The 27,791-nt window shown below is 43.2% G+C and overlaps 1 protein-coding gene across 8 annotated transcripts in view; it reads right to left on the bottom strand.

Moving 5' to 3' along the window:
• Window positions 1–9,476: 9,476 nt before the first annotated feature.
• Window positions 9,477–27,791, bottom strand: part of LOC123995267 (otoferlin-like) — a 121,561-nt gene continuing 103,246 nt past the window's right edge. For 2 of the 8 annotated variants that reach the window (XM_046298751.1, XM_046298757.1), the window contains 12 exons: window positions 24,302–24,450; window positions 23,798–24,070; window positions 23,494–23,621; window positions 23,045–23,215; window positions 21,864–22,024; window positions 21,598–21,740; window positions 21,308–21,396; window positions 18,567–18,665; window positions 16,743–16,984; window positions 16,384–16,562; window positions 16,161–16,261; window positions 9,477–10,030 (listed from right to left, as the gene is read on the bottom strand). In XM_046298751.1, the coding sequence (XP_046154707.1) occupies window positions 9,844–10,030; window positions 16,161–16,261; window positions 16,384–16,562; window positions 16,743–16,984; window positions 18,567–18,665; window positions 21,308–21,396; window positions 21,598–21,740; window positions 21,864–22,024; window positions 23,045–23,215; window positions 23,494–23,621; window positions 23,798–24,070; window positions 24,302–24,450 (1,922 nt within the window). In that variant the 3' untranslated portion in view covers window positions 9,477–9,843. Of the gene's footprint in view, window positions 10,031–10,087; window positions 12,341–15,281; window positions 15,490–16,160; window positions 16,262–16,383; window positions 16,563–16,742; window positions 16,985–18,566; window positions 18,666–18,874; window positions 18,974–21,307; window positions 21,397–21,597; window positions 21,741–21,863; window positions 22,025–23,044; window positions 23,216–23,493; window positions 23,622–23,797; window positions 24,071–24,301; window positions 24,451–27,791 lie in introns of those variants that run through there. The other 6 variants (XM_046298753.1, XM_046298759.1, XM_046298754.1 and 3 more) reach the window with 5 other exon arrangements.

Raw genomic sequence — 27,791 nt, 5'->3', positions numbered from 1 at the left:
TTTCAGAAATGGTGCACACTGATTGTTGTGAAATCTATGCAACGGTTATAAATGAGGCCCCTGGTGTGGTAGGTTAGTGTATGACAAGGGCCTGGATTCAATCATATCAAGCATTAACCATCGATAGCAGACACCCACATAGTGGATGTTTTGGCAGTGTCGGAAGTGACAATGCATTGGAGCTGCCAAATTGGAGAGCAGCTGCTTTTGAGATTGTCATGAAGACACACCTGCATCACTCGTGTTAGAAGTTCATAGCGAGAATGTGCAGGTCACATAGAAATAATTATGCTCAAATATAAATTAACAAAATAATGAGTATTTGTGTCTCCTAATCAAGGTATAGTCTAGATTACATCTCACATTCCAATGTTTGAACTTGTAAACAGGGCTGCATGGGATTTCTATTAATGTGACTCTGTGCAGCCAATGGCAATGTCCACTTTAGGTATAATGCCAGTATGGTGATTATTTGTCACCACAGATGGTTTGTTTACATAGAAGGTGAGGATCATTAATGTGGCATATCCTGGGGTCCAGGACTCAGTTTGTAAAACCATGCCTTAAGCCACACCTCAGTAGGCTGAGCTAGGCATGTTGCATTGGACATTTTGTAATACGGCAAAAAGCCCCTCGTTAATAGGTCCGCCATGGTTCTGTGCACCCTAGTTATGATAATATATTTGAGACCAATGTATTGCAGTTCATTTAGTATTTTACTGAATAAGTACAATATATTTGAACAGGAGCTCAACTTTGATTTTATAAGTAGGGGGGACATAATATCACATTCTTATCCAGCTGGATTAACACTCCAAATAGCCTACCCGACCGCTCGGAGGCGTCCGCATGGTCCTAAAGCACACCGTTGCCTAGTTTTGTATCACATTCCAATGACAAAACTGGCGGTGGACAAAAATGCAAAGTTGCGCCCCTGTATTTGAGTAGCAAACAGGGAAACAGCGAATCCCAGACAGTTTGCAGTAGAACAGACCAGAATGGAGAATCGTTTACTACCTAAATTATTGGGATCATCTGGTTACCACCAGTGTTTGGAATACATTGAGCTAGTTGGCAAAGCAGACCATGGGACACCTTTTCACAGAATGTATTTGTCAAAGGTCTGTGGTGGGTCTGTGTAAGCTATGCGATTATATTGGAGAGGAGACAGGTTTATAGAAGAGAATGTCATCTATGAATTTACTGTTAGTATTTCTAAGTAGTGGCCATGTAGTAGCCAGGGAAACTAATTGTTCTCAATTTATGATAGAACACTCTGATTTTTCTGCCAGACTGTTGCTCTCTTTACTTGAAAAAAACTTCTTACATTATTTTGCTACAATAGAAATAGGTTTTCTTTGAAAAGATGGGCCTGGCTGAGTATAGAACATTCAGTTTTCTGCTTGAGTGTGGCGCAGTTTACCGCAATTCTCTGGATTATTTTGTGGCCAGACCAAAACTACTTATTTTGCTCAATTTGAGATTTAAATAAATAATGTTTCTTTGAATAGATGGGCCTGGCTGTCATGAAAAATACATTGAGGGGAAAGGATCCATATACACGGAGGCTGATTATCTTTCTGCACATCTCTATTTGCAATCCTGGCTAACAAATAAAAAATATATATTTTCAATATTTCAATATTTCAATATATTCAATATTCATAAATTAATGTAAGAAAATTGTTATTGAACTCTAAATACTACTCATTTTACAGCGCAAGCGGTAAAGCTTGGGATTCTCTACCTCAAACCCTATTACAGGGGCTGACTGGTGCTCACTGGCTTACTGGCTCACTAGCATACTGGTGCTCTCCCATGCTATCCCTAGGAGGGGTGCGTCACTTGAGTGGGTTGAGTCACTGACGTGATCTTCCTGTCTGGGTTGGCGCCCCCCCCCTTGGGTTGTGCCGTGGGGGAGATCTTTGTGGGCTATACTCGGCCTTGTCTCAGGATAGTAAGTTGGTGGTTAGAGATATCTCTCTAGTGGTGTGGGGACTGTGCTTTGGTAAAGTAGGTGGGGTTATATCCTGCCTGTTTAGCCCTGTCTGGCGGTATATCATCGGACTGGGCCACAGTGTCTCCCGACCCCTCCTGTCTCAGCCTACTGTATTTATGCTGCAATAGTTTATGCGTCGGAGGGCTAGGGTCAGTCTGTTATATCTGGATTATTTCTCCTGTCTTATCCGGTGTCCTGTGTGGATTTAAGTATGCTCTCTCTAATTCTCTCTCTCTTTTTCTCTTTCTTTCTTTCTTTCTCTCTCGGAAGACCTGAGCCCTAGGACCATGCCTCAGGATTACCTGGCCTGATGACTCCTTGCTGTCCCCAATCCATCTGGTCGTGCTGCTGCTCCAGTTTCAACTGTTCTGCTTGCGGCTATGGAACCTTGACCTCTAGAGACAGCAGGAGCGGTAGAGATACTCTGAATGATCGTCTAGGAAAAGCCAACTGACATTTACTCCTGGGGTGCTGGCCTGTTGCACCCTCTACATCCACTGTGATTATTATTATTTAACCCTGCTGGTCATCTATGAACAATTGAACATCTTGGCCATATTCTTCTAAAATCTCCACCCGGCACAGCCAGAAGAGGACTGGCCACCCCTCATAGCCTGGTTCCTCTCTAGGTTTCTTCCTAGGTTCTGGCAAGGCCTTTCTAGGGATTTTTTCCTAGCCACTGTGCTTCTACACCTGCATTTCTTGCTGTTTTGGGGTTTTAGGCTGGGTTTCTGTACAGCACTTTGTGACATCAGCTGATGTAAGAAGGGCTTTACAGATTATACATTAGTCAAAATGTCTGAAGGGCCTAAATGCCACAATTGTTCCTAATTCAATAAATTATTTCTCAATATGCTTTAAGATACAAGTGTCAAAGATACGTCAACAACCCTTCCTCCAAATGACTCCTCTATGAATTAAATATTGTGAAAATCCCTAAAATCATGGTATTTTTAAAAATATCTAGTTACATGAGGAATCACCCATTAGCTGAATCAAGTGTAATGTGTGCTTTCCTGCTGGTCTTGGTCAGTGCACATACTTCAGCGCTGACCAATAGCGTTTCGGGGCAGACCAGCTTGCATAAATCTCTCAGTGTCATAAATCTCTCAGTGTCATAAATCTCTCTGGCAATATTCCTCAGGTGATAGAAGTGAGATGCCACAGGACTCAACATCCATTTATCATGGCAATGTGAACGTCTTTCCCACTGAGTGAGTCAGAGACAGAGAGACAGACAACATTGGGCACAGCAGTGTTGAGGCTCTGCATGCAGTACACCCTCAATAGCAACCTGTGTTTGTAAAATAAAATAAAAACAAGCATTGATATTCTGTATGGGTCACTTGCTTTAAATCCTTCCACTCAGTGTAGCTTTGTGACATCTGCTGATGGAAAAAGGGCTTTATAAATATATTTCATTGATTGATTTGATTGAACAGCATAGAATTTGAGAGCGAAAACACAATGATGTAATCTCCCCCATGTATGAAGTACAATGAAAGGTGGTTTGGTGAATCAAGGTGACGGACATCCATTACTGAGGTGAACAATTCAGGGAATAAATGACGTGGGGTAAGATGGAAGAGTTGGTCCTGAGGATTACATGAAGCCCAAAACACATTTTGTGTATTAAGAACTTTCAATTAAGGACTGTATATATTGACAGATACCGACAGGCTGTATGTATGGCGAAGATGAATGTCATCACTAATAGCAGGCCTCATGCTGTGTGGCGTGACTTGCTCTATTCAGAGATTCACTGTAAGTCGCTCTGGATAAGAGCGTCTGCTAAATGACTTAAATGTAAATGTAAATTATGATTACGCTAAGAACACTAATTTACAATAGTGTAATAGGTGCTGAAATGCTATTTACATAAAGAAAGTTGCATAAATGGCATTTACATGCTCCACTACTTCCTGTCTGGCTCTCTGTACAGTATCTGGACTCCCAGCCTCAGTGCTCTCTTCTGGGGCTCTGACATGTGAGTCAGCCTCTCAGTCTGTGATTACTGTAACATGATGATGACGGAGTTTAGGAGGTCTGTCTCACAATTTTTCTGTCGCTTATGAAGAAGCACGTCATAAACATGAATGTCTCTACTGTAAAAGCTTTCAGCTTGTTGAAGTGGAGTGTCAATTTGATTCAGTTGATACAGATCAAAACGGATAATTAAGTATGATGGACGATTTGGACATCACATGCCTTTGTTGGGTCACACACATACTCACATACACTCGCACACGCCTCCTTTGATGTTGCGTGACACTGTTGTCATGACTTGACTTTTAACATGAATCTGAAGACTGTTATTTATCTAATAAACAAACTATGTTTAATTGTTACCCGATCAAATTAGTCATGTAACAATTAACTCATTAGGATCTGGGGCACCACGAGAGCAGTTCATTAAAAAGTTACCATTTCCCAAATTAAACTTTAAAGGTCTTTAACTATCACATCTATAAACAATCAACTTATTAATCATAACCTTGTACCATATCACCATTCTGAACAGTTGTAACCCCCTTTCATCTGCAAAGACCAGAGCCTTAACTATTACACAAATTGGTTTAATTATTTATTTACTAGCTAATTAAATGGTAACACAGGATAAACATACACACTTAATACATTAGCAACAGGTCCCAATTGGATTGACAACAATATGGCTGCTTGTTACAAAAGACATGGTGGGGGTGAGAGAGAGAGAGGGGGGGACAGAGACGTTGGTACATTTAGAAACTACTCTCACTTACACTTTTCACATGAATCGCTGCCCGCTTGGAGTAAGACATCATGAATGTACTTAAGTGAAAATGCCTTGGTTCACTGTGTATCTCTCTCAGAACCAAGCCGCCTTGGAAATGGGGTTGGGTCTTTTTGCGGCATGCTTGTAAGGCTCTGATTTTCCAAAATGGTTCCGACAAGTCTTCTACTGTTGTCCTTTTCTATAGTTGTCTGGTATCTGGGGACTTGTCGAATAGTCCTGAACAGAACTACAACGTTTATTCTCCTTCCATTCGCTCTGGAAGATGCCTCTTTGAAGACAGGCTGGCCAGCCGTGTCGATGGTTCCCAGTGGGGTGATGAGAGTAGCGTACTGCGGTGGTTTGTGCATAGTAGAATGGTCCCCCTTCAATTCACTTTTCTAGATACTTTACTTAGGACAGCTAATCAAGTGTACCAGTGAGGTGAGTTTATCATCTCTACCTCTAGTTGAGATTCAGAGTTCAAACCACTTTAAACGTGAGCTGCAGCTCTACATCTCTCTGGTCTGATATGTTAATTCTTAACCCATCATTTTATACAGTTTGTTCAAAAGGGCAGTTCTGTCAGGCTGTCACGCTCTCTTACCTTACTCAGGGGCGTGACTTGTCACTGTGCAAAGTATATGTAAAACAATTATATTTTATGGTTCCTAAACTCAAATCCCTCTGAACAACACTTTCATACTTTTTCATATTTCATACACACGCATCGGATGGAAGCTTCATACATGTAGTGGGTATACTTTACAAGTTCCAGTATTTCCTTTATAACATTTTTAATGACATCACAAAATAACACACAATATGACAATAGTGTTCTAAAGATTGCTTCTATGTTAAAATATTGTTCCAGTATTTGCTTTAGAATGTTAGCGTTTTGGCGGGAAAAGTCTGTGAAACAAAGGCGCATTCATCTGGTGAACATTTGAGAGGGAGAGCTGAATGTTCTCTCCTCTGATTTACGATAGGACGAGAATTGATAATCCCCACCAGTTCCCTCCCCCTTCCCCCTCTGCGGGTGAGAGGGGTCTGGTTGAAGTTATTCATTGCAAACCTGATCTGACCTATTTGGATCCTCACAGGACCATCATGACACTGTCCTTTGTTCTTTGGTTTACGCTCCGTCGCCTCCAGACTATGTCTAGAGTCTCTCTGTGTCATGGGACCATCTGTGGTCGGGCGCCAGAACAGGCCCCGAGGATGCTAATTGGTGAACAACTAGTGCCATTTCCTACACAACACAACGACGAAGACACAATAAAACATTAGCAAGGGTTTGGTTCAAAGCTGTGTCAAACCTCCGGTCCAAAAATGTAAGTGGAAAGTGTATTATGTGACATAGGACACTTTAAAGGACAATAATACATTTACATTTACATTTAAGTCATTTAGCAGATGCTCTTATCCAGAGCGACTTACAATACATTAAGATATCCTCATAGCTATAAACCAGGGGTGGGCAATTCCAGTCCTTGAGGGCCTGATTGGTGTCTCAGTTTTGCCCCAGCTAACACACCTGGCTCCAATAGTCACCTAATCATGATCTTCAGTTCAGAATGTAATTAGATTAATCAGCTGTGTTTGCAAGTGATGGAGAAAAAGTGCCACACCAATCAGGCCCTCGCGGACTGGAGTTGCCCACCCCTGCTATAAACCTAAGTGTGTGGGTGCTGAATAGATTAATAACGGTCCATATTTTACAGAATGACACCATATCATAAATATCTGGCACTGGTAACCCCACTGGTACCCTCACTATGTAGGGAATTGGATATATTTTAAGACAAGCCCTTTGACTTCACCTAGTGTGAATTACAAGAGACTACTCCATACAGCAGGCCTGGCCAATTCCAGTCCTTGGGGGCCTGATTGGTGTCACACTTTCCCCCATCCCTAGAAAACACACCTGATTTAAACTAATTGCATTTTTAACTGAAGATCATGATTAGTTGATTATTGGAGTCAGGTGTGTTAGCTGGGGCTGGGACAAAAGTGTGACACCACTCAGGCCCCCGAGGACTGGAATTGCCCAGGCCTGCCATACAGTGACTGACAGTGATGTATAATAAATTGACTAGCTGTCATTCTACTGTCAGTCTGTTGAGGCTGTGATTGCGAAATCATTCTAGAAATTCGACAGGCCTTCAGAAAGTTGTTATTGATAAATGCTATTTAAATGCCATGGCACAGATCAATAACCAGCCAATCAATAGGCTAACTGATTGCAGGGCAGTGTTGTTGTCTGTAATCAATTGTAGTTAAAAATCAGTATAGACCAATCAGTCCTTTTAAGACATTCCGTCAATAAAAGGAAATGGACTGTGTGCACTTCATCAGTTCATTTTGGCGTGTTACCTGTCAGATAGACTGTACAACAGCAACATGATCAAAACCACAATACCATATCATGCATGGCCTGTGGGACTGTGTCACCTATATGAAATATCTGATTTAAACTGACTAATGGTCTACTAAAGGGCAATTGGTAGCCTTGGTATCCTTTCGAACCAACCGTATGAAATAATATACATATCACTGAAACTCAAGAAACACAGTCCTTGACTAATATCTGTTTACACCATTGAGGGAAAGACACCACTTCATAATGTACTACTGCTGTGAGTAATACAAGCCTAGAGTTAAATAGGGACACCATGCATATGTTTGTTCAGATCAGACAGCACCTCACCTTGGCCCAGACTAAACACTGGCCCAGTGCACTCTGGTACCACTCTCCCAATGAGGAAGACAATCGAAAGGGCAAAGTCTTAATGCTCTTATTACTGGCCTCCCTAGACTCAGAAAGTGCAGCATGATGTTGATTCCTATGGTGCTGTGTGTGTGTGTGTGTGTGTGTGTGTGTGTGTGTGTGTGTGTGTGTGTGTGTGCGTGCGTGCGTGCGTGCGTGCGTGCGTGCGTGCGTGCGTGTGTGTGTGTGTGTGTGTGTGTGTGTGTGTGTGTGTGTGTGTGTGTGTGTGTGTGTGTGTGAGAGAGATGCTGTATATCACCATGACTGACTCTCTAGAGCCCCCTAGTGTCTGTGTAACACCACTGGAGTCCAAAGACCCATCTCAAGTCCAATCAATCTCCACTTAAAGGGTTGAGCTGGGGTGTGTTCATTACACCGATTATGTTATCAAATTTATCAGACATACAGTGTAGACATTGTTAATGTTGTAAATGACTATTATAGCTGGAAATGGCAGATTTTTTTATGGAATATCTACATAGGCGTACAGAGGCCCGTTATCAACAACCATCACTCCTGTGTTCCAATGGCACATTGTGTTAGCTAATCCAAGTTTATCATTTTAAAAGGCTAATTGATCATTAGAAAAACCTTTTGCAATTATGTTATCACAGCTGAAAACGGTTGTCCTTATTAAGGAAGCAATAAAACAGCAAGAAATGGCCAAGAAACTGAAGATCTTATACAACACTGTACTACTCCACAGAACAGCGCAAACTGTCTCTAACCAGAATAGAAAGAGTGGGGAGGCCCCAGTGCACAACTGAGCAAGAGGACCAGTACATTAGAGTGTCTAGTTTGAGAAACAGATGCCTCACAGGTCCTCAACTGGCAGCTTCATTAAATAGTACCGGCAAAACACTAGTCTCAACATCAACAGTGAAGAGGCGACTCCGAGATGCTGGCCTTCTAGGCAGAGTTGCAAAGAAAAAGCCATATCTCAGGCTGGCCAATAAAAATAAAAGATTAAGATGTGCAAAAGAACACAGACACTGGACAGAGGAACTCTGCTAACACTAGGGCCCTCTGTTTCAATAACCAAACTAGCATACCAGTAGTAATGAAGCAGTGTATTGGGAATGCACTCTAAGAGGCTTGATAGTATGGGCATTATATGTGACTCACTGGGCTCAAAATAGTCAACTTCAATCAGTGGAGAAACTACCTTACACATATCATATGACCAAGTGAAACTTTACAAACATATTTCTCGCAATGGAGTGATGATTGTGACTGACCAGGTGAATCCTGGTGAAAGCTATGATCCCTTATTGATTTTTAAGCCTTGAGACAATTTAGACATTGTGTATGTGTGCCATTCAGAGGGTGAATGGGCAAGACAAAATATTTAAGTGCCTTTGAACGGGGTATGGTAGTAATGTAGGTGCCAGACGCACCGGTTTCAGTGTCAAGAACTGTAACGCTGCTGTGTTTTTCACGCATAACAGTTTCCCGTCAAGAATGGTCCACCACCCAAAGGACATCCAGCCAACTTGTTGGAGTCAACATGGTCCACCACCCAAAGGACATCCAGCCAACTTGTTGGAGTCAACATGGGCCACCATCCCTGTCGAATGCTTTAAACCTTGTAGAGTCCATGCCTCGACGGATTGAGGCTGTTCTGAGGGCAAAAGGGGGTGAAACTCAATATTAGAAGGCTGTTGCTAATGTATTGTAGATTCAATCCGGCCTCTAATTGAGTTATAAAACTGTTGATATAAAGAGCGGTAATTGATTGAGCACTGATTTGGTTTTTCATCAGTCTGTTCCCAGCATTGTTCTGATCGCGGTTTAACGACAGACACAGAGTTTAAAACAGAATCCAGAGCTACGGATGCTGCTGCACCAATACAGCACCTCCAGGGTGAGTGTGTGTGTGTAAGAGTATCTAGAGGGTTAATGTCCAGAATGTTTGTGCTAATTTAGAGACATTTACTGACAATCTCCATTCTTCGGATGAATTCTGATATTCTGCCCACCCAGGTGATGCCGTTGGCTCCTGAGTGAATGAGCTGACCAACGAGGAAGAGAAGAGCACACACGAACACAGTGTAGTGGAAATGCTTAAATATTTGATGAGGAAAATAAATCACTTTGTCAACTTACAGTATGGGAGTTGATGTTTAACACAATGTAAAATATAAAGTGCATAATGGGAGTTAACTAGTAGTAAAGTAGAATGTTACCAACAATATTGAATAAAATGTAACGCATTAGAACTTGTTCAGTACAATACAAACAATTTAAGATGCAAATACATTCAGGGATCAGCCACATGGAGAGAAAGTTGCGTTTGCATGTGTATGGTAGATAAGTGTGTGTTCAGCCAGCGACGTTGAAGATCTTGTAGCTGAGGGCAGAAGGCAGGGAGAAGAAGAGCAGGCCCAGGAACAGAAGTCCCAGGATGGCCCCCAGCAGCAGAGCACAGTGCAGCTTGTACTGCCTCCAGACTAGGATACACACTACACGCACCGGGCTCAGAATCCACGACAGACTGGTGTTGGGACGACTACAGGGAGAGATGGAGATGTTTTACACACACAACAAAAATATGCACACAATACCCTCAAAGAGTCGTCTAAATACTCATGCAACCTCTGCCACACACATCAAGAACACAGCGACATTTATTAGATGCTGTAAACGTATATAAACCTAACATTTCCCAAAATTGTTTTTCAATTCATTCAATTTATTTAAAGTCCTTGTTAAAACAGACAACTTAAGATTGCACACTTTTCAACAGAAATATATAAATACACTTTATCATACAAACAGATGAGAGTTAGTGCAAACATTAAAATATATTTTTTTGTCGGTTTGTATTTTGTGAACACGGGATCACTAAAATGACTGCAACACAAATGATGTCAAAACTGCAGGCTGACGTTTATTGGGATGAGTTTTGTCCTTGAGGCAGACCTGAGCTAGCTGCAAAGTCAAAAGTGGCAATTGTAAATCAAATCAAATCAAATCAAATCAAATTTATTTATATAGCCCTTCGTACATCAGCTGATATCTCAAAGTGCTTTACAGAAACCCAGCCTAAAACCCCAAACAGCAAACAATGCAGGTGTAAAAGCAAACATTTCTGGAAAGAATTTCACTAGTTGGTCTTAATTTAAGGCTAGGGTTATCAATTAGGGTTATCTGTGTGGTTAAAGCTAGGGGTAATTTTAAAATAAGATGTTATGACTTTGTGGCTGTGCTAGCTAGTGACCACTCTGCAGAGCTGCCTCCAGAACAAGATTCATGATGAAAAATGCTAACCTGCCTCATAACTACAGGTAGGTCAAGCAAGGGAAACCATGAGGAACTGCCCACTGCAAACTAAGTCATCTCAAATCAAATTGTATTCATCATCTACACAGTTTACAGCAGGTAGAAAAGATGCAGTGCAATGCTTATGTGCTATCTCCCTCAACATTGCAGAACAATATCAATAATAATCAAAAGTCAATCAAAAACAAGTAATTAGAGGAAGATAGTATGCATAGTAATTAAACTGACAAAAAAAACTGATAGGGCAAGCCGAGTAATCTGATAGGCCGATAGGGTAGAGGTCAAGAGGCCAATCCCCACCTTCCTATTTCTGTACGTCTCATGTACTATAAGATGCACATAACCACTTAGGAATCTCTACATTGTAAAAAAAAAATGGTCTAGATCCGGACATAAATAAAAGGTTTAGTAACTGACTGTAAAGCTACAATAGAAAGTCATGCCTTGTCAGATGACCATGTAAACTGAATCACTCTGAGATGTTAGAATACAGTTGCATGCATATTTGTCTCTAAACCTACTGTGCATTTGCTGGATAACAGTAACAATCTATAAGAGCATTCCAGGTCACTGAAGGAAGGGCTGAAGAAACAAGCATTGTTCCATAAAATGTTGGTGTTTGAGGACACAAATTAAACCAAACGATAGCATGCTTAGCTCGGTAATTGATAAATATTCAAAAGTTATTATTGTATTCTTTGTTCCTCTTTAAATCTTGTTAAACTAGGTCCTAAGAAAATAGACATCTGTTGTTCAATCTCTTCATCATTATTTAAGGTGTGTACAAAAGCTGCAAGAGGAACTTTAACTGTTGGAAACAATCCATTTGTTGTCCAGTTCAAGTGATCACACCAACCAACCCCATGATTCCCATTTAAAAACAGCCGTATAATAGAAGTAATGGGAAAAATTACAACATCACTTGAGAAATGTATGTCCATGCAAGACCAACAGTACCGATCAACTGACCACTAACCATGTCCTTCCAAATCATTTAAGTCACAAATAAATAGATAAATAAATAAACAATGTCTCAAATGTTACATCAGGGTATGCCACTTCATTGATGATCAGATCAGGGGCGAGGAGTTTGATTGGTTAGTCAGTGGTCATCGCAGGAGTGGTTAGGCCCACTGTGCTACTGTAGAGTAGAAGATATATGGACGTTCTTGGTTTTTAGTAGTTAAAGCGATAGATAAAAGGTCCAAGGGATAGATAGAACGACTTTGAGTAGAATGTGTGTTAAGCAGCACTGCCCAGGTTAGATGGGTGGTGGGGCGGGGGCAAGGCTGGGATGTTGAGGGAGGGGGGGCTGCAATCATCTTGTCTCCGCATGTATCCACTCATTCATCCCCCTCAGGCCCCCAGCAGCTTCTTGACCAGGTAGCCAGGCATGCTGTAGAGGAAGAGCCCCAGCATCATGAGCAGCAGCAGGGCCACAATCATCTTGATGATGAGCCACTTGTAGCGGTTACACACCAGGTAGCGGATGGCCTTCAGGGGGCTCAGGAACCACAGGAAGGTGGTGTCTGGCCGACTGGGGAGGGTGGGGGGGTTAGACAGGATGGGTGGGGGGGATAGCGGGGTAGAAGGTATAGGGAAGGGAGTGGAGAAGGACATTGGGTTGATGGAGGGCAGTTGTGGGAGAGGTAGAGGTGGGGGACAGAGGGGTGAGTAGGTTAAAGGGAAGATAGTGGGTGGGGTGAGGAAGGGGGCCAGAGGTGGAGGATGAAAAGAGAAAAGAGGAGGGCCAGTGTTAGTGAGCCATATATGATGTATGACTATTTCCAACGGATCACATTTCTCCGTACACTACTACGCAAACAACCCTGTTTATGAAATAACTACATTATTTGTATTAACCAAAAGACCATTGCACAGTCAGCTAAGCACAGATATATTCCTCAGACAATGAAGACATAAAATGGGATGATGATTGTTTGACATTTTTCAGACCCTCACATAGTGACTTACAGGAACAATTAGGTTTAAGTGACTTGCTCAAGGGCACATCGATCAATTTTTCACCTATTTGGCTACCTGCTGCCCATATAATGACAGCCCTTATTGTTGATTTGTAGTTAATGTTGTTAACAACCTGAATAAATGTATTTTATGTTTTTTCTTAAATTCAGATTTCAGGGAGAATTTCACTGTAAATTTACAGCATTATCCTGGCACCAGAGTTGCAGCTTAATTCTGTAATTTTGCTGTACAGCATCGATGCAGTTATATATTTCACAGTACTATTTTCCTTACTGTAAAACATTACAGCATCCAATTTACAGCAGGGATGCTGTATGCTGCAACATGTTTTACAGTAAGGAAAATTACCATCTGTCACACCCTGGTAGAAATATATTATGTTTGTCTTCATTTATTTGGTCAGGCCAGGGTGTGACATGGGTTATTGTGGTGCGTTTTTGTCTTGGGGTTTTGTGGGGTGTCTAGCATAGTCTATGGCTGCCTGAGGCGGTTCTCAATCAGAGTCAGGTCATTTTCGTTGTCTCTGATTGGGAACCATATTTAGGCAGCCATATTCTTTGAGTGTTTTGTGGGTGATTGTTCCTGTCTCTGTGTTAGTTGTCACCAGATAGGCTGTATAGGTTTTCACGTTCCGTTTGTTGTTTTTGTTTTGTTCGTGTTTTTTTCTTCATTAAAGATGTATCGAACTAACCACGCTGCATTTTGGTCCGACTCTCCTTCGACGGATGAAAACCGTAACTCCATCTGTAGATTGTGTGATTTGATTGGTCAACACACCATCTGTAGATTGTGTGATTTGATTGGTCAACACACCATCTGTAGATTGTGTGATTTGATTGGTCAACACACCATCTGTAGATTGTGTGATTTGATTGGTCAACACACCATCTGTAGATTGTGTGATTTGATTGGTCAACACACCATCTGTAGATTGTGATTTGATTTGTCAACACACCATCTTAGGTGATTTGATTGGTCAACACACCATCTGTAGATTGTGTGATTTGATTGGTCAACACACCATCTGTAGATTGTGTGATTTGATTGGTCAACACACCATCTGTAGATTGTGTGATTTGATTGGTCAACACACCATCTGTAGATTGTGTGATTTGATTGGTCAACACACCATCTGTAGATTGTGTGATTTGATTGGTCAACACACCATCTGTAGATTGTGTGATTTGATTGTACAATGAGTGTTTGGAGACCTAGGTCTACATCATCGGAGAATCAATTGGCACATGAGCATTCACGCTAAGTTGACATCTGAGAAACAGAAACAGCCAAAAAGTTGGTGTTTGTATTTGATTAACATTTATTGAAAAAGTATGGATTTCAACAAATAAATGTACGTAACTACAGAAGACGAACATAGGTACCAGGTAGGCATTTCATTATTAGTTTTTTTTAAAGTATTGATCTTGAATCGATGTAGTCGGGGCTAGATATTCCACAAAGCCTGGTCTCTGCTCCACTCTGTTGGTGAATTTCACCTTGGAGTGGTTTAGACTGCTAGCAACTCAGGTGCCAGTATAATGCTGTACATTTATAGGGAAAAGTTTTGCGCTGCATATAATACGTCTCCAGTGTAATTACGGTGTAATGCACAATGGCAGACTCGTGATTGACACAAGACATTGACAGGTTGAGAGACAAGAGACATCACAGGAAAGGAGACTAAGACAGGGAGAAGCAGGAAACAAAGAAAAGAGGACTAGTTACCAGACACAATCTTTGTCTATCTGAGAAAATACAAAGATTGAGAGACAGACCTGAGATGTGGAAAATAGGACCTGAAAAGAAAGAGGACAAGAGATGAAAGGGGTGGAGGGATAGAAGAAAGAGGTTATAGAAAAGGAAGGTGGTAGAAAGGGGAGAAGAAGATGTGATAACATCCATTGAGTGACAGATACCGCAGGAGATGGGAGGAAAGGGATAGACACATATGGGATTAGTGAAAAGGAGGAACAGAGGAGAGAACTGGAGAGGACCAGAGAGAGGACCAGAGAGAGGGCCAGAGAGAGGGCCAGAGAGAGGGCCAGAGAGAGGGACAGAGAGAGGACCAGAGAGAGGACCAGACAGAAAAAAGGAGAGGACCAGAGAGAGGACCAGACAGAAAAAAGGAGAGGACCAGAGAGAGGACAGAGAGGGACAGAGATAGGGCCAGAGAGAGGGCCAGAGAGAGGACCAGAGAGAGGACCAGAGAGAGGGCCAGAGAGAGGGCCAGAGAGAGGACCAGAGAGAGGACCAGAGAGAGGGCCAGAGAGAGGACCAGAGAGAGGACCAGAGAGAGGACCAGAGAGAGGACCAGAGAGGACCAGACAGAAAAAAGGAGAGGACCAGAGAGAGGACCAGAGAGAGGACCAGAGAGAGGACCAGAGAGAGGACCAGAGAGAGGACCAGAGAGAGGGTAAATGACAAAGAGAAAGTGACAGAAAAGAAGGAGCAGGAGAGGAAACGGTAGGATAGGAGAAGAGAGAGGGGGCTACCAGTGGCCCTGGCAGGTCTCAGCCCCCTCAGGCCCCCAGCATCTTCTTGACCAGGTATCCAGGGAAGGAGTAGAGGAATAGACCCAACAGGAGTAGCAGCAGCAGCAGGCCCAGGGCCTTGAGGATCAGCCAGCGGTAGTTGTGCCAGATGAAGTAGCGGATGGACTTCAGGGGGTTCACAAACCACATGAGACTGGTGTCCGGGCGACTTCAGAAGGAGGGGAAGAGGAGGAGAGGAGGGGATGTAGATGGAAGGAAAGACAACGCAGGTTGGAGGGGAGAGAGGGAGGCAACACAGAGACAGTAAGAAGGGAAACGTGAAGAGATGACAGGAAGAGAACAGTGTGATGCCGTGAAAGTGTGTTCACATTACAATGAGGTGCAGGTGTCAAAATAGACTGTATTTCTTATTATTATTTCAAGTCATTGTGTGCATCACATAACCTCTGAATAAGCCAGTGTGGCTCAGTTGGTAGAGCACAGTGCTTGCAATGCCAGGGTTGTGATTTCGATTCCCATGGAGGACCAATGTGAATGAAAGGTGTACAGTATGCACTCCAGTCGCTCTAGAAAAAAAGTGTCGACTAAAATGTAAACCATTATCAGCTTCTGATGGATGCAGAATAGAGGTTTAGAAATAAATGACCGGGAGAAATCAGTTGGTTGTAACACTTGCACAGTGTTATTTTTGCATGGTGTGATTAGAACCCCTGAAGGAAGTGGAGGATTATAGGAAAGTTGACCATGTCTGACTTATTTTCTGTTTCCCACCTTTGCTTTTAACATAGAATTTGTGATTGTGTATGTTTTGTCTGAATGTGTACGTGGGTATAGTCTTAGTGTGAGTGTGTGTGTATACTGTAAATATAAAGATCTTACTTTGGTTTCTCCAGAGGGTCAGGCTCATTGCGTCCAAGACCAACAGGACTTTTCTCCGCCTCCTCTGCCGACATGAGATGAAGCTCCGCCTCCACTTTACCCTGAGAGGAAGACACAATCATTCCAATGATACAATGTGTGTGTGTGGGTCTCACTCACTCACTCACTCACTCACTCACTCACTCACTCACTCACTCACTCACTCACTCACTCACTCACTCACCGTGAGTTCCATCTCGTCGTTCTCGTCACGGGCCACGAATGGCCACCAGCCCTTGACTCTCTTCTGTTTGAAGATGGAGATGCAGGGCAGCTCTGCCTGGTTCTGGACCATGTTGATAGAACACTGCTTGGCTGTCTTCGCCCCGCGGGGAAACCTGTTCAGGTCCAGTTCTATCGCACCTGTCAGGAGAGACAATACATGACATTAGAGGATAACTGAGGAGATGACAGAGCTTGAAGGATGATATAAAGGAACTGTATATTGCCGAGTGAATGGAGAACATTTGAGAAAAATGACATTTTTTTTAAAGAAGAATGAGTAGAGTTCTAGAGAGCTCAAGCAGTGTAGGCCTACAGTACCTAGAAAGTCATCAGCGGAGAAGTGGTCAGCATCCCAGACCTGCAGGGTGAGGCGTGCAGGGATCTTGTACTCGGTCTCGTCCCAGGAAAACATGGATTCCTTTTTGGAGATGACGATCTTCTCCTCAGCCATCAGGTAGTCGAAGGGGTACACGAAGCGCCAGTTGAAATTCCCCTCGCCCGTCAGAGAGTGGTAGTGGACGTCTGTGTCCTGCTTGTCCTCCTGTTGACCCTTCAGCCAGCTGGGTTACAGGTCAAAGGTCACAGGGGTCAGAGGTTAGGGGTGAGGGTCATGTTGACCTGATGATGTAGTAAATTAAGTGTAATGACTGTGTTATTATTGGGTTATTTTTGCATATTAACAAGCTTCACTTATCATGCTCTGTGTGAAGGTTGTCTGTGGAGGTTAGGCAGACACAGTGAAGATCAGATACCCAGTTTGCATCAGTTAATGTGATTTGAGATTGCTATTCACAGTATGACTCAGTATGTGTTGTATGCATTACAGGTCTGTTCCATTGAATACACAAAAAGGATGTTAGTATTTGAAAAGCAAAACACGAATGGTGGGACCCTCCAATAAGAAACCAGCCAGTAATGACAAATGTATGAGATTATTAATTCAATCAAATTGAAACATGGCTGTGAAATAGTGGTCATAGTGTTTGCACCTAGGTGAATTCTTTAAAAAAGTATTACCACTGTAAAACAACTGAATAAGAATAGAGTTCACACTGTGTATTTAAATACAAATTGCCGGATTTGGTGTTGGACGGTCACATATTACAAATGCCATGCACACACAAAGCTTTACAAAAAGAGTCAAATACATTTTTATGACAGTGCTTTCCTTCATTGGAGGGAAGATGCAGAGACGAGATTAACATTAACAGAAGTGTCTTACAATGCAAATCTAGTCTCAATGCAGGCTCAGCACAGTGTGGGGTGGCAGACTGAGTTTACAGAGTGGCCACTTGCAGTAGTGCCAAGTGGCCAGTGGTTGGTGAGGAGGGTTCAATTCCATTTAAATTCAGAAAAGAAAACAAAATTCCAATTTCATGAATTGAAAATGTATCTTTGAAAAATTGATGTCAGTTTTAAAATCTTCAACTGGAATTTCAACACATTTTCTGTTGGACTGAATTTAAAACCTGAAGGTGGCACATTTGAGAGGCAGGAGGGGAGAGGCCTCGGCCAAAAACGTTTCTACGACTTTGAATGTCCATTAGTATTGATATATTCTCAACAGCATCATTAATAAGTGCCAGCAAATGACAATACAATTGCAAAAACAATATGGAATCCATTCCATTTCCCATGCAAGCCTTTTTTGCTAATGCTGCCATGCAGGAGGCTTCCTGGAATCCCGAGTAGTTTTAACCCCCGCCCAAGACAATCTACATCTGTTGTAGGAATGCAGTACCATACCAGTTAAACTAATGACAGTAAGGATGATTAGCAATTGGCAAGTCAAAATGGAATACTGTTATTGAGTTATCCTAGCTTATATCCAATTTAATGTGCATGAGAACTGACAGACTCTTTTATCTTCTAAGTGTGTCATTCACAGAACTTATTGCAAACAGTTTTCAATCCATTAACCTGGTTAATTCAACAATGATTACTGGATGAGCTTGCCCTAGTGTCATTTGTTGACACGTTGACCTCTTTGCTGTTTAAGTGGTATGGTCCTGATTGGCTTCCTCTGTCTGTAGGCGTGAAGGCATTGTGGTTTACTGCGTGCTGATAGGAGGGCTAAGGGAGGGGCGGGTAAGGAAGGGGGAGGGGTTTGTACGAGCCATGCGACTTAAACGTGTGTTTTACCCCCTGACATAAATGTCAGACATCTTTTCTCCTGTCATGAAAGCATCGTCCTCTAGAACTACGTCATCAGTGTTCCAAATAATAACACGCAGTTCAAAGCTGGACAACAGCACAGCATCGACACACAGGAGAGAGAGAGAGGACGACAAACAAGAGACACAAACAAACACGCAACACACGGAAAACGTGGAAACAAACAAACAAAACAAAAAAACAATGATTAACGCCAAAAAAACGTGGGAGCACGCCACTTCGTCACACCCACTGGGCTATCAGGGCATAACGCCGCAGCCCTCTGTGGTACCTACCCCCTGACAAATATGTCACTGGACTTTTCCCCAGTGAAGTAATCATCGTCCTCCAGTATTACTTCGTCTGTATTCCATATAATCACCCTGAGCTCATATCTGGTGAAGGGGGAGGAAGGAACACACACAGTTGGACTGTTGTTGTCTCGTGCTTAATTGGCCCTGGGAGGTGGCTGTACACTCCTATGGTGAGACATGTACCAGGCCAGGTCTAGTGCTAGATAACCAACCTATTCTAATGAGATACAACACTTACTACAGAAAACCACTAGATAACCAACCTACTCTAATGATATACAACACCTACCACAGAAAACCACTAGATAACCAACCTATTCTAATGAGATACAACACCTACCACAGTAAACCACTAGATAACCAACCTATTCTAATGAGATACAACACCTACCACAGAAAACCACTAGATAACCAACCTATTCTAATGAGATACAACACCTACCACAGTAAACCACTAGATAACCAACCTATTCTAATGCGATACAACACCTACCACAGAAAACCACTAGATAACCAACCTATTCTAATGAGATACAACACCTACCACAGAAAACCACTAGATAACCAACCTATTCTAATGAGATACAACACCTACCACAGTAAACCACTAGATAACCAACCTATTCTAATGAGATACAACACCTACCACAGAAAACCACTAGATAACCAACCTATTCTAATGAGATACAACACCTACCACAGAAAACCACTAGATAACCAACCTATTCTAATGAGATACAACACCTACCACAGAAAACCACTAGATAACCAACCTATTCTAATGATATACAACACCTACCACAGAAAACCACTAGATAACCAACCTATTCTAATGAGATACAACACCTACCACAGAAAACCACTAGATAACCAACCTATTCTAATGATATACAACACCTACCACAGAAAACCACTAGATAACCAACCTATTCTAATGATATACAACACCTACCACAGAAAACCACTAGATAACCAACCTATTCTAATAGGATACAACACCTACCACAGAAAACCACTAGATAACCAACCTATTCTAATGAGATACAACACCTACCACAGAAAACCACTAGATAACCAACCTATTCTAATGAGATACAACACTACCACAGAAAACCACTAGATAACCAACCTATTCTAATGAGATACAACACCTACCACAGAAAACCACTAGATAACCAACCTATTCTAATGAGATACAACACCTACCACAGAAAACCACTAGATAACCAACCTATTCTAATGAGATACCTACAACACTCTAATGATATACAACACCTACCACAGAAAACCACTAGATAACCAACCTATTCTAATGAGATACAACACCTACCACAGAAAACCACTAGATAACCAACCTATTCTAATGAGATACAACACCTACCACAGAAAACCACTAGATAACCAACCTATTCTAATGATATACAACACTAGATAACCAACCTATTCTAATGATATACAACACCACAGAAAACCACTAGATAACCAACCTATTCTAATAAGATACAACACCTACCACAGAAAACCACTAGATAACCAACCTATTCTAATGATATACAACACCTACCACAGAAAACCACTAGATAACCAACCTATTCTAATGATATACAACACCTACCACAGAAAACCACTAGATAACCAACCTATTCTAATAAGATACAACACCTACCACAGAAAACCACTAGATAACCAACCTATTCTAATAAGATACAACACCTACCACAGAAAACCACTAGATAACCAACCTATTCTAATAAGATACAACACCTACCACAGAAAACCACTAGATAACCAACCTATTCTAATGATATACAACACCTACCACAGAAAACCACTAGATAACCAACCTATTCTAATGAGATACAACACCTACCACAGAAAACCACTAGATAACCAACCTATTCTAATAAGATACAACACCTACCACATAATATATGGAAGGGGTATAAGTAGGAAAACTACATCCTTCTGCTTTGAAACAAATATATACATCACTTCATATAGGATCATAAATAAGAAGCAAAACGTCAATCAAATGTTTATGTTGTGCCTTGATCTATCTGGTAATGTGTAACATATACTGTACCTCAGAAGTAGCTGGTGGGAGGAGCTATAGGATGATGGGCTCACTGTAATTGTTGGAATGGTATTAATGGAAAGGAGTCAAACATGTGGTTTCTATTTGTTTGATGTGTTTGATACTGTTCCATTTATGCCCTTCCAGCCATTACAATGAGCCCGTCCTCCTATAGCTCCTCCCACCAGACTCCAATGCTGTACCTACACTAAAAAGGTGCTATCTAGAACCTAAAAGGGTTATTCGGCTGTCCCCATAGGAGAACCTTTTGAGAACCCTTTTTTCTAAGAGTGTACACTGACTGAACTCTGACACTTCCGCCGGCCCCAGACATGACATACTTCTTTGGTTTACGTGGTGATATGTCGATGGCGGGTCCAGGTGCTGGCATGTCCATGGGGAACATGTCTACCCACATCTCAATCCGCCCCTGTGGGGTTAAACAGAGGTCATAACAGGTTATAACAGCTCATAACAGCTTCATTATCCAATATTATAAATTATTTTACCCTCATAAGGCACTATATTATCAATTAACTCAAATGTGATCAAAATGAATTAAACTCTTACTTCCAGATGAACACTTATAATAACGTTATACTAATAATAAGTAGGAGTGTGTGTGTGTGACCTGCTCAATGCCAGGGTGGTCAGGGTTGAGTAGGGGTCTTGTCTCCACGTGTTCTGGGATGAGTTTACAGCCCACCCTGGGGATCTCCTCCCAGTGCTTCAGCACCGTCAGGGCCAGGTGCTCGTCTGTCTGCTTCTTCAGACCTGTACACACGCACGCGCGCACACACAGACGCACAGTAAATGTCAGGTCTCTAAATGTAGGCAAAGCTTAATAAATATATTTTCAACAGCACAAATGTATCATACTTTAGGCCAAAAACATACCATTTTCATCCTCAATCTCTGTGGCACCCATGAAGACGCGGTTGGCGACCTTGACCCTGCCCCCGGGACCGTAGTGGGGGCCGTCCAGCTTGCCCTCCTTACACAGCTTGGCCAGGATCTGACTTGGCTTCATCGGGTCACGCCACACATTGTAACCATGTCTACCAGGAACAAACAACAACACCAGACTGTTGTCGATATTTACTTTATTTTCTAGTTTCTTAACATTTTGGGGGGAAACAGACAGACAAAGGAACAAACTAACTAACTAACAGATAGACAGACAGAGGTATAAACTTAACAGACAGACAGACAGACAGACAGACAGACAGACAGACAGACAGACAGACAGACAGACAGACAGACAGACAGACAGACAGACAGACAGACAGACAGACAGACAGACAGACAGACAGACTAACAGACAGACAGACAGACAGACAGACAGACAGACAGACAGACAGACAGACAGACAGACAGACAGACAGACAGACAGACAGACAGACAGACAGACAGACAGACAGACAGACAGACAGACAGACAGACAGACAGACAGACAGAGTAACCAACTAACTAACTAACTAACTAACTAACAGACAGACAGACAGACAGACAGACAGACAGACAGACAGACAGACAGACAGACAGACAGACAGACAGACAGACAGACAGACAGACAGACAGACAGACAGACAGACAGACAGACAGACAGACAGAGTAACCAACTAACTAACTAACTAACACAGACAGACAGACAGACAGACAGACAGACAGACAGACAGACAGACAGACAGACAGACAGACAGACAGACAGACAGACAGACAGACAGACAGACAGACAGACAGACAGACAGACAGACAGACAGACAGACAGAGTAACCAACTAACTAACTAACTAACTAACTAACAGACAGACAGACAGACAGACAGACAGACAGACAGACAGACAGACAGACAGACAGACAGACAGACAGACAGACAGACAGACAGACAGACAGACAGACAGACAGACAGAGTAACCAACTAACTAACTAACACTAACAGACAGACAGACAGACAGACAGACAGACAGACAGACAGACAGACAGACAGACAGACAGACAGACAGACAGACAGACAGACAGACAGACAGACAGACAACGGACCGTAAAACAGAATGACATAGACAGACAGGAACTCACACAGAGTAGTTGTTAGCGATGCCACAGGTAGCTCTGTGTTTACTGTAGAAGCGGTTCTCCAGGTCGATCTTGGTCTCCCCGATGAGGTCATCAGTGCCCACCAGATCCCAGTCATACACTGACACTGTCAACATGGACTCCATGGGGAACGTAGCCTCCATGTCAAACGCCCTGAGAGAGGAGGTGGAGGGAGTGGAGGGAGGGAAGCAGGGGGAGGAAGGGAGGGAGGAATAGGAGTGGGAGGGAATAGACAAGAAAGGGAGAGATGGAGAGAGTAGGGATGACATTTGAAATAAGAAGTGGCTACCTTTTATAGATTGCGCTGCCACTGCATCTATGCCAGTTACAAGAGTACAGAAATGCTTCAATACACTTGACTGCAATGTTCTATATGAGTTGGCTTGTTAAATCAGCACCAATGTGCAACGAAAGTATCCATCCACACTCACTTGCCAAAGACAGGGTTGAGCTGTTTGGAGATATAGTTCTCTTTATCCTTCAGCTCTGACTTGCCCAGTTTGATGACAACATAGGGGTCCACTTTCCCATTCACATCAGCAGGGTGGAGGTCTGTGGCCTGGAATACAGTGTTGGTGGGTGGAATGGTTTAGGCTTTTACTTACAATCTATTGAACCCTTATTTTACCAAGTGAGTTGAATGAGAATACATGATTAGGTCGCTGAAGTTAGGAGCAACAACCTGGGGAAGATTTGGTTTATGGTTAGAAGTTAGAGGTTAGGGGTGTCACTCACCCTGACCACGAAGACGCGCACGAGCACGTTGATAGGGTCATTGTGTGGAATGCTCTGGAACATGCCCATGTTTGGGTCAAAGCCCACCTCCCGGGTGATCTCCTCAGACAGAGGCAACTTGTACATGCACATGGAGCCCTTGAATCTGCCCACGATTCTGTCGTCATCCAGGGCTGCTTCATCGTCGTCCCCTGCCTTCCCTCTGTACAGGTTGAAGGTGTGGAGCCAGTCCTCAAAGTTATCATACTCTGCCTCCAGCTCCTTGTTGTACACCTGGACAATACACACACACACACACACACACACACACACACACACACACACACACACACACACACACACACACACACACACACACACACACACACACACACACACACACACACACACACACACACACACACACACACACACACACACACACACACACACGTGGAATGGTATCAGACACACTCTGAACAACAAGGTGTGTGTGTGTGTGTGTCCAGTGGAATCTCTACTGACCAGCAGCTCGTCCACTTTGGGTTTGCTGGAGTGTTTCTCTGTCTCCTCTCCTGCATGGTGGCTCTTCTTCTTCTCCTTGTTCCTGTTCTTGTCTCGGCTCTTCTCCTTCCCCTTGGAGCCTTTTACAGGGAGGTCATCAGGTTTGATATCTGATTGTGGTGTGAGTGGAAGGAGTGGAGGAGGGGGTGTGGAGGGGGGCAGGGGGGTGAATAGGGAATTAATGGAGGAGGAGGAGGAGGAGGATGAGGGGAGTGAGGTGGTGAGGGAGGTGTGAAGAGGGACGAATGGATGGACACGACACAACACCCCAGATGTCAATCAACATGAAAGTTGACATTTGACCCCTCTGGCCATCCATTGCCAGGACTACTGAATTCCATTACATCTTGAGTGATTAAAATGGAAAATAATGCCAACTACCAAAATAATGGAAACACTTGAGTAAATACATACAAAGTACAAAGTATATTGAAATGACTTAAGCAATTAACATCCCATCATGCTTCAGGCATGTATAAAAATGCTGGGCAGGCCATTATTTTTGCTTCCATGGCTATGCCCCCCCATAGGATGACATTGCCCCGATCCACAGGGCACTGAATGGCGTGAAAACATATGCCATGGCCATCTGAGTCACCAGATCTGAACCCAATTGAACACTTCTGGGAGATTCTGGAGTGGCGCCTTAGACAGCGTTTCCCACCACCATCAACAAAACACCAATTATGGAATTTCTCTTGGAAGAATGGTGTTGCATCCCTCCAATAGAGTTTCAGACAGAATCTATGCGAAGGTGCAGTGAAGCTGTTCTGGTGGATTGTGGTGGCCCAACACCCTATTAAGACACATTATTTTGGTGCTTCCTTTATTTTGGCAGTTACCTGTATTTGTAATCACAGGTATTTGTAATCACATGTATTTGTAATCACCTGTATTTGTAATCACCTGTATTTGAAGTAAATAAGTCTGTCTGTCTGTTAGTTGGTTCCTCTGTCTGTCTGTCTGTCTGTCTGTCTGTCTGTCTGTCTGTCTGTCTGTCTGTCTGTCTGTCTGTCTGTCTGTCTGTCTGTCTGTCTGTCTGTCTGTCTGTCTGTCTGTCTGTCTGTCTGTCTGTCTGTCAGTAAGTCTGTCTGTCTGTCTGTCTGTCTGTCTGTCTGTCTGTCTGTCTGTCTGTCTGTCTGTCTGTCTGTCTGTCTGTCTGTCTGTCTGTCTGTCTGTCTGTCTGTCTGTCTGTCTGTCTGTCTGTCTGTCTGTTAGTTGGCCCATGTCTGTTGTCTGGTCAAAGTCTGTCTGTCTGTCTGTCTCTGTCTGGTCTGTCTGTCCTAAGTAAGACAGAGGCAACTTGTAAGGCTGTCTGTCTGTCTGTCTGTCTGTCTGTCTGTCTGTCTGTCTGTCTGTCTGTCTGTCTGTCTGTCTGTCTGTCTGTCTGTCTGTCTGTTAGTTGGTTCCTCTGTCTGTCTTCTGTCTGTCTGTCTGTCTGTCTGTCTGTCTGTCTGTCTGTCTGTCTGTCTGTCTGTCTGTCTGTCTGTTAGTTGGTTCCTCTGTCTGTCTGTCTGTCTGTCTGTCTGTCTGTCTGTCTGTCTGTCTGTCTGTCTGTCTGTCTGTCTGTCTGTCTGTCTGTCTGTCTGTCTGTCTGTCTGTCTGTCTGTTAGTTGGTTCCTCTGTCTGTCTGTCTGTCTGTCTGTCTGTCTGTCTGTCTGTCTGTCTGTCTGTCTGTCTGTCTGTCTGTCTGTCTGTCTGTCTGTCTGTCTGTCAGTAAGTCTGTCTGTCTGTCTGTCTGTCTGTCTGTCTGTCTGTCTGTCTGTCTGTCTGTCTGTCTGTCTGTCTGTCTGTCTGTCTGTTAGTTGGTTCCTCTGTCTGTCTGTCTGTCTGTCTGTCTGTCTGTCTGTCTGTCTGTCTGTCTGTCTGTCTGTCTGTCTGTCTGTCTGTCTGTCTGTCTGTCTGTCTGTCTGTCTGTCTGTCTGTCTGTCTGTCTGTTAGTTGGTTCCTCTGTCTGTCTGTCTGTCTGTCTGTCTGTCTGTCTGTCTGTCTGTCTGTCTGTCTGTCTGTCTGTCTGTCTGTCTGTCTGTCTGTCTGTCTGTCTGTCTGTTGGGTTCCTCTGTCTGTCTGTCTGTCTGTTTCTGTCTGTCTGTCTGTCTGTCTGTCTGTCTGTCTGTCTGTCTGTCTGTCTGTCTGTCTGTCTGTCTGTCTGTCTGTCTGTCTGTCTGTTCCTGTTCTTGTTCCTCTGTCTGTCTGTCTGTCTGTCTGTCTGTCTGTCTGTCTGTCTGTCTGTCTGTCTGTCTGTCTTCTGTCTGTCTGGAGGTCATCAGGTCTTTGTCTATCTGATTGTCTGGTGTCTGAGTCTGGTTAGTTGGTTCCTCTGTCTGGTCTGTCTGTCTGTCTGGTCTGTCTGTCTGGTCTGTCTGTCTGGTCTGGTCTGTCTGTCTGTCTGTCTGTCTGTCTGTCTGGAGTTGGTTCCTCTGTCTTCTGTCTGTCTGTCTGTCTGTCTGTCTGTCTGTCTGTCTGTCTGTCTGTCTGTCTGTCAATCAACATGTCTGTCTGTCTGTTAGTTGGTTCCATTCTGGACTGTCTGAATGTCTGTCTGTCTGTCTGTCTGTCTGAGTGATTGTCTGTCTGTCTGTCTGTCTGTCTGTCTGTCTGTCAAAATAATGGAAACTCTTGTCTGTCTGTCTGTCTGTCTGTCTGTCAAAGTGTCAAAGTCTGTCTGAAATGAATGTCTGTCTGTCTGTCAGTTGGTTCCTCTGTCTGTCTGTCTGTCTGTCTGTCTGTCTGTCTGTCTGTCTGTCTGTCTGTCTGTCTGTCTGTCTGTCTGTCTGTCTGTTAGTTGGTTCCTCTGTCTGTCTGTCTGTCTGTCTGTCTGTCTGTCTGTCTGTCTGTCTGTCTGTCTGTCTGTCTGTCTGTCTGTCTGTCTGTCTGTTAGTTGGTTCCTCTGTCTGTCTGTCTGTCTGTCTGTCTGTCTGTCTGTCTGTCTGTCTGTCTGTCTGTCTGTCTGTCTGTCTGTCTGTCTGTCTGTCTGTCTGTCTGTCTGTCTGTCTGTCTGTTAGTTGGTTCCTCTGTCTGTCTGTCTGTCTGTCTGTCTGTCTGTCTGTCTGTCTGTCTGTCTGTCTGTCTGTCTGTCTGTCTGTCTGTCTGTTAGTTGGTTCCTCTGTCTGTCTGTCTGTCTGTCTGTCTGTCTGTCTGTCTGTCTGTCTGTCTTCTGTCTGGAGTCTGTCTGTCTGAGTCTGTCTGTCTGTCTGTCTGTTAGTTGGTTCCTCTGTCTGTCTGTCCTGTCTGTCTGTCAAAACTGTCTGTCTGTTGTCTGTCTGTCTGTCTGTCTGTCTGTCTGTCTGTTGTCTGTCTGTCTGTCTGTTAGTTGGTTCCTCTGTCTGTCTGTCTGTCTGTCTGTCTGTCTGTCTGTCTGTCTGTCTGTCTGTCTGTCTGTCTGTCTGTCAGTAAGTAAGTAAGTAAGTAAGTAAGTAAGGCTGTCTGTCTGTCTGTCTGTCTGTCTGTC

Source organism: Oncorhynchus gorbuscha, linkage group LG14 (assembly GCF_021184085.1).
Source record: "Oncorhynchus gorbuscha isolate QuinsamMale2020 ecotype Even-year linkage group LG14, OgorEven_v1.0, whole genome shotgun sequence".
In the NCBI taxonomy this organism is placed as follows: Eukaryota; Metazoa; Chordata; class Actinopteri; order Salmoniformes; family Salmonidae; genus Oncorhynchus; species Oncorhynchus gorbuscha.
The sequence above is the reverse complement of the archived record's forward strand: the minus strand, read 5'-3'. Positions and strand labels throughout refer to the sequence as shown.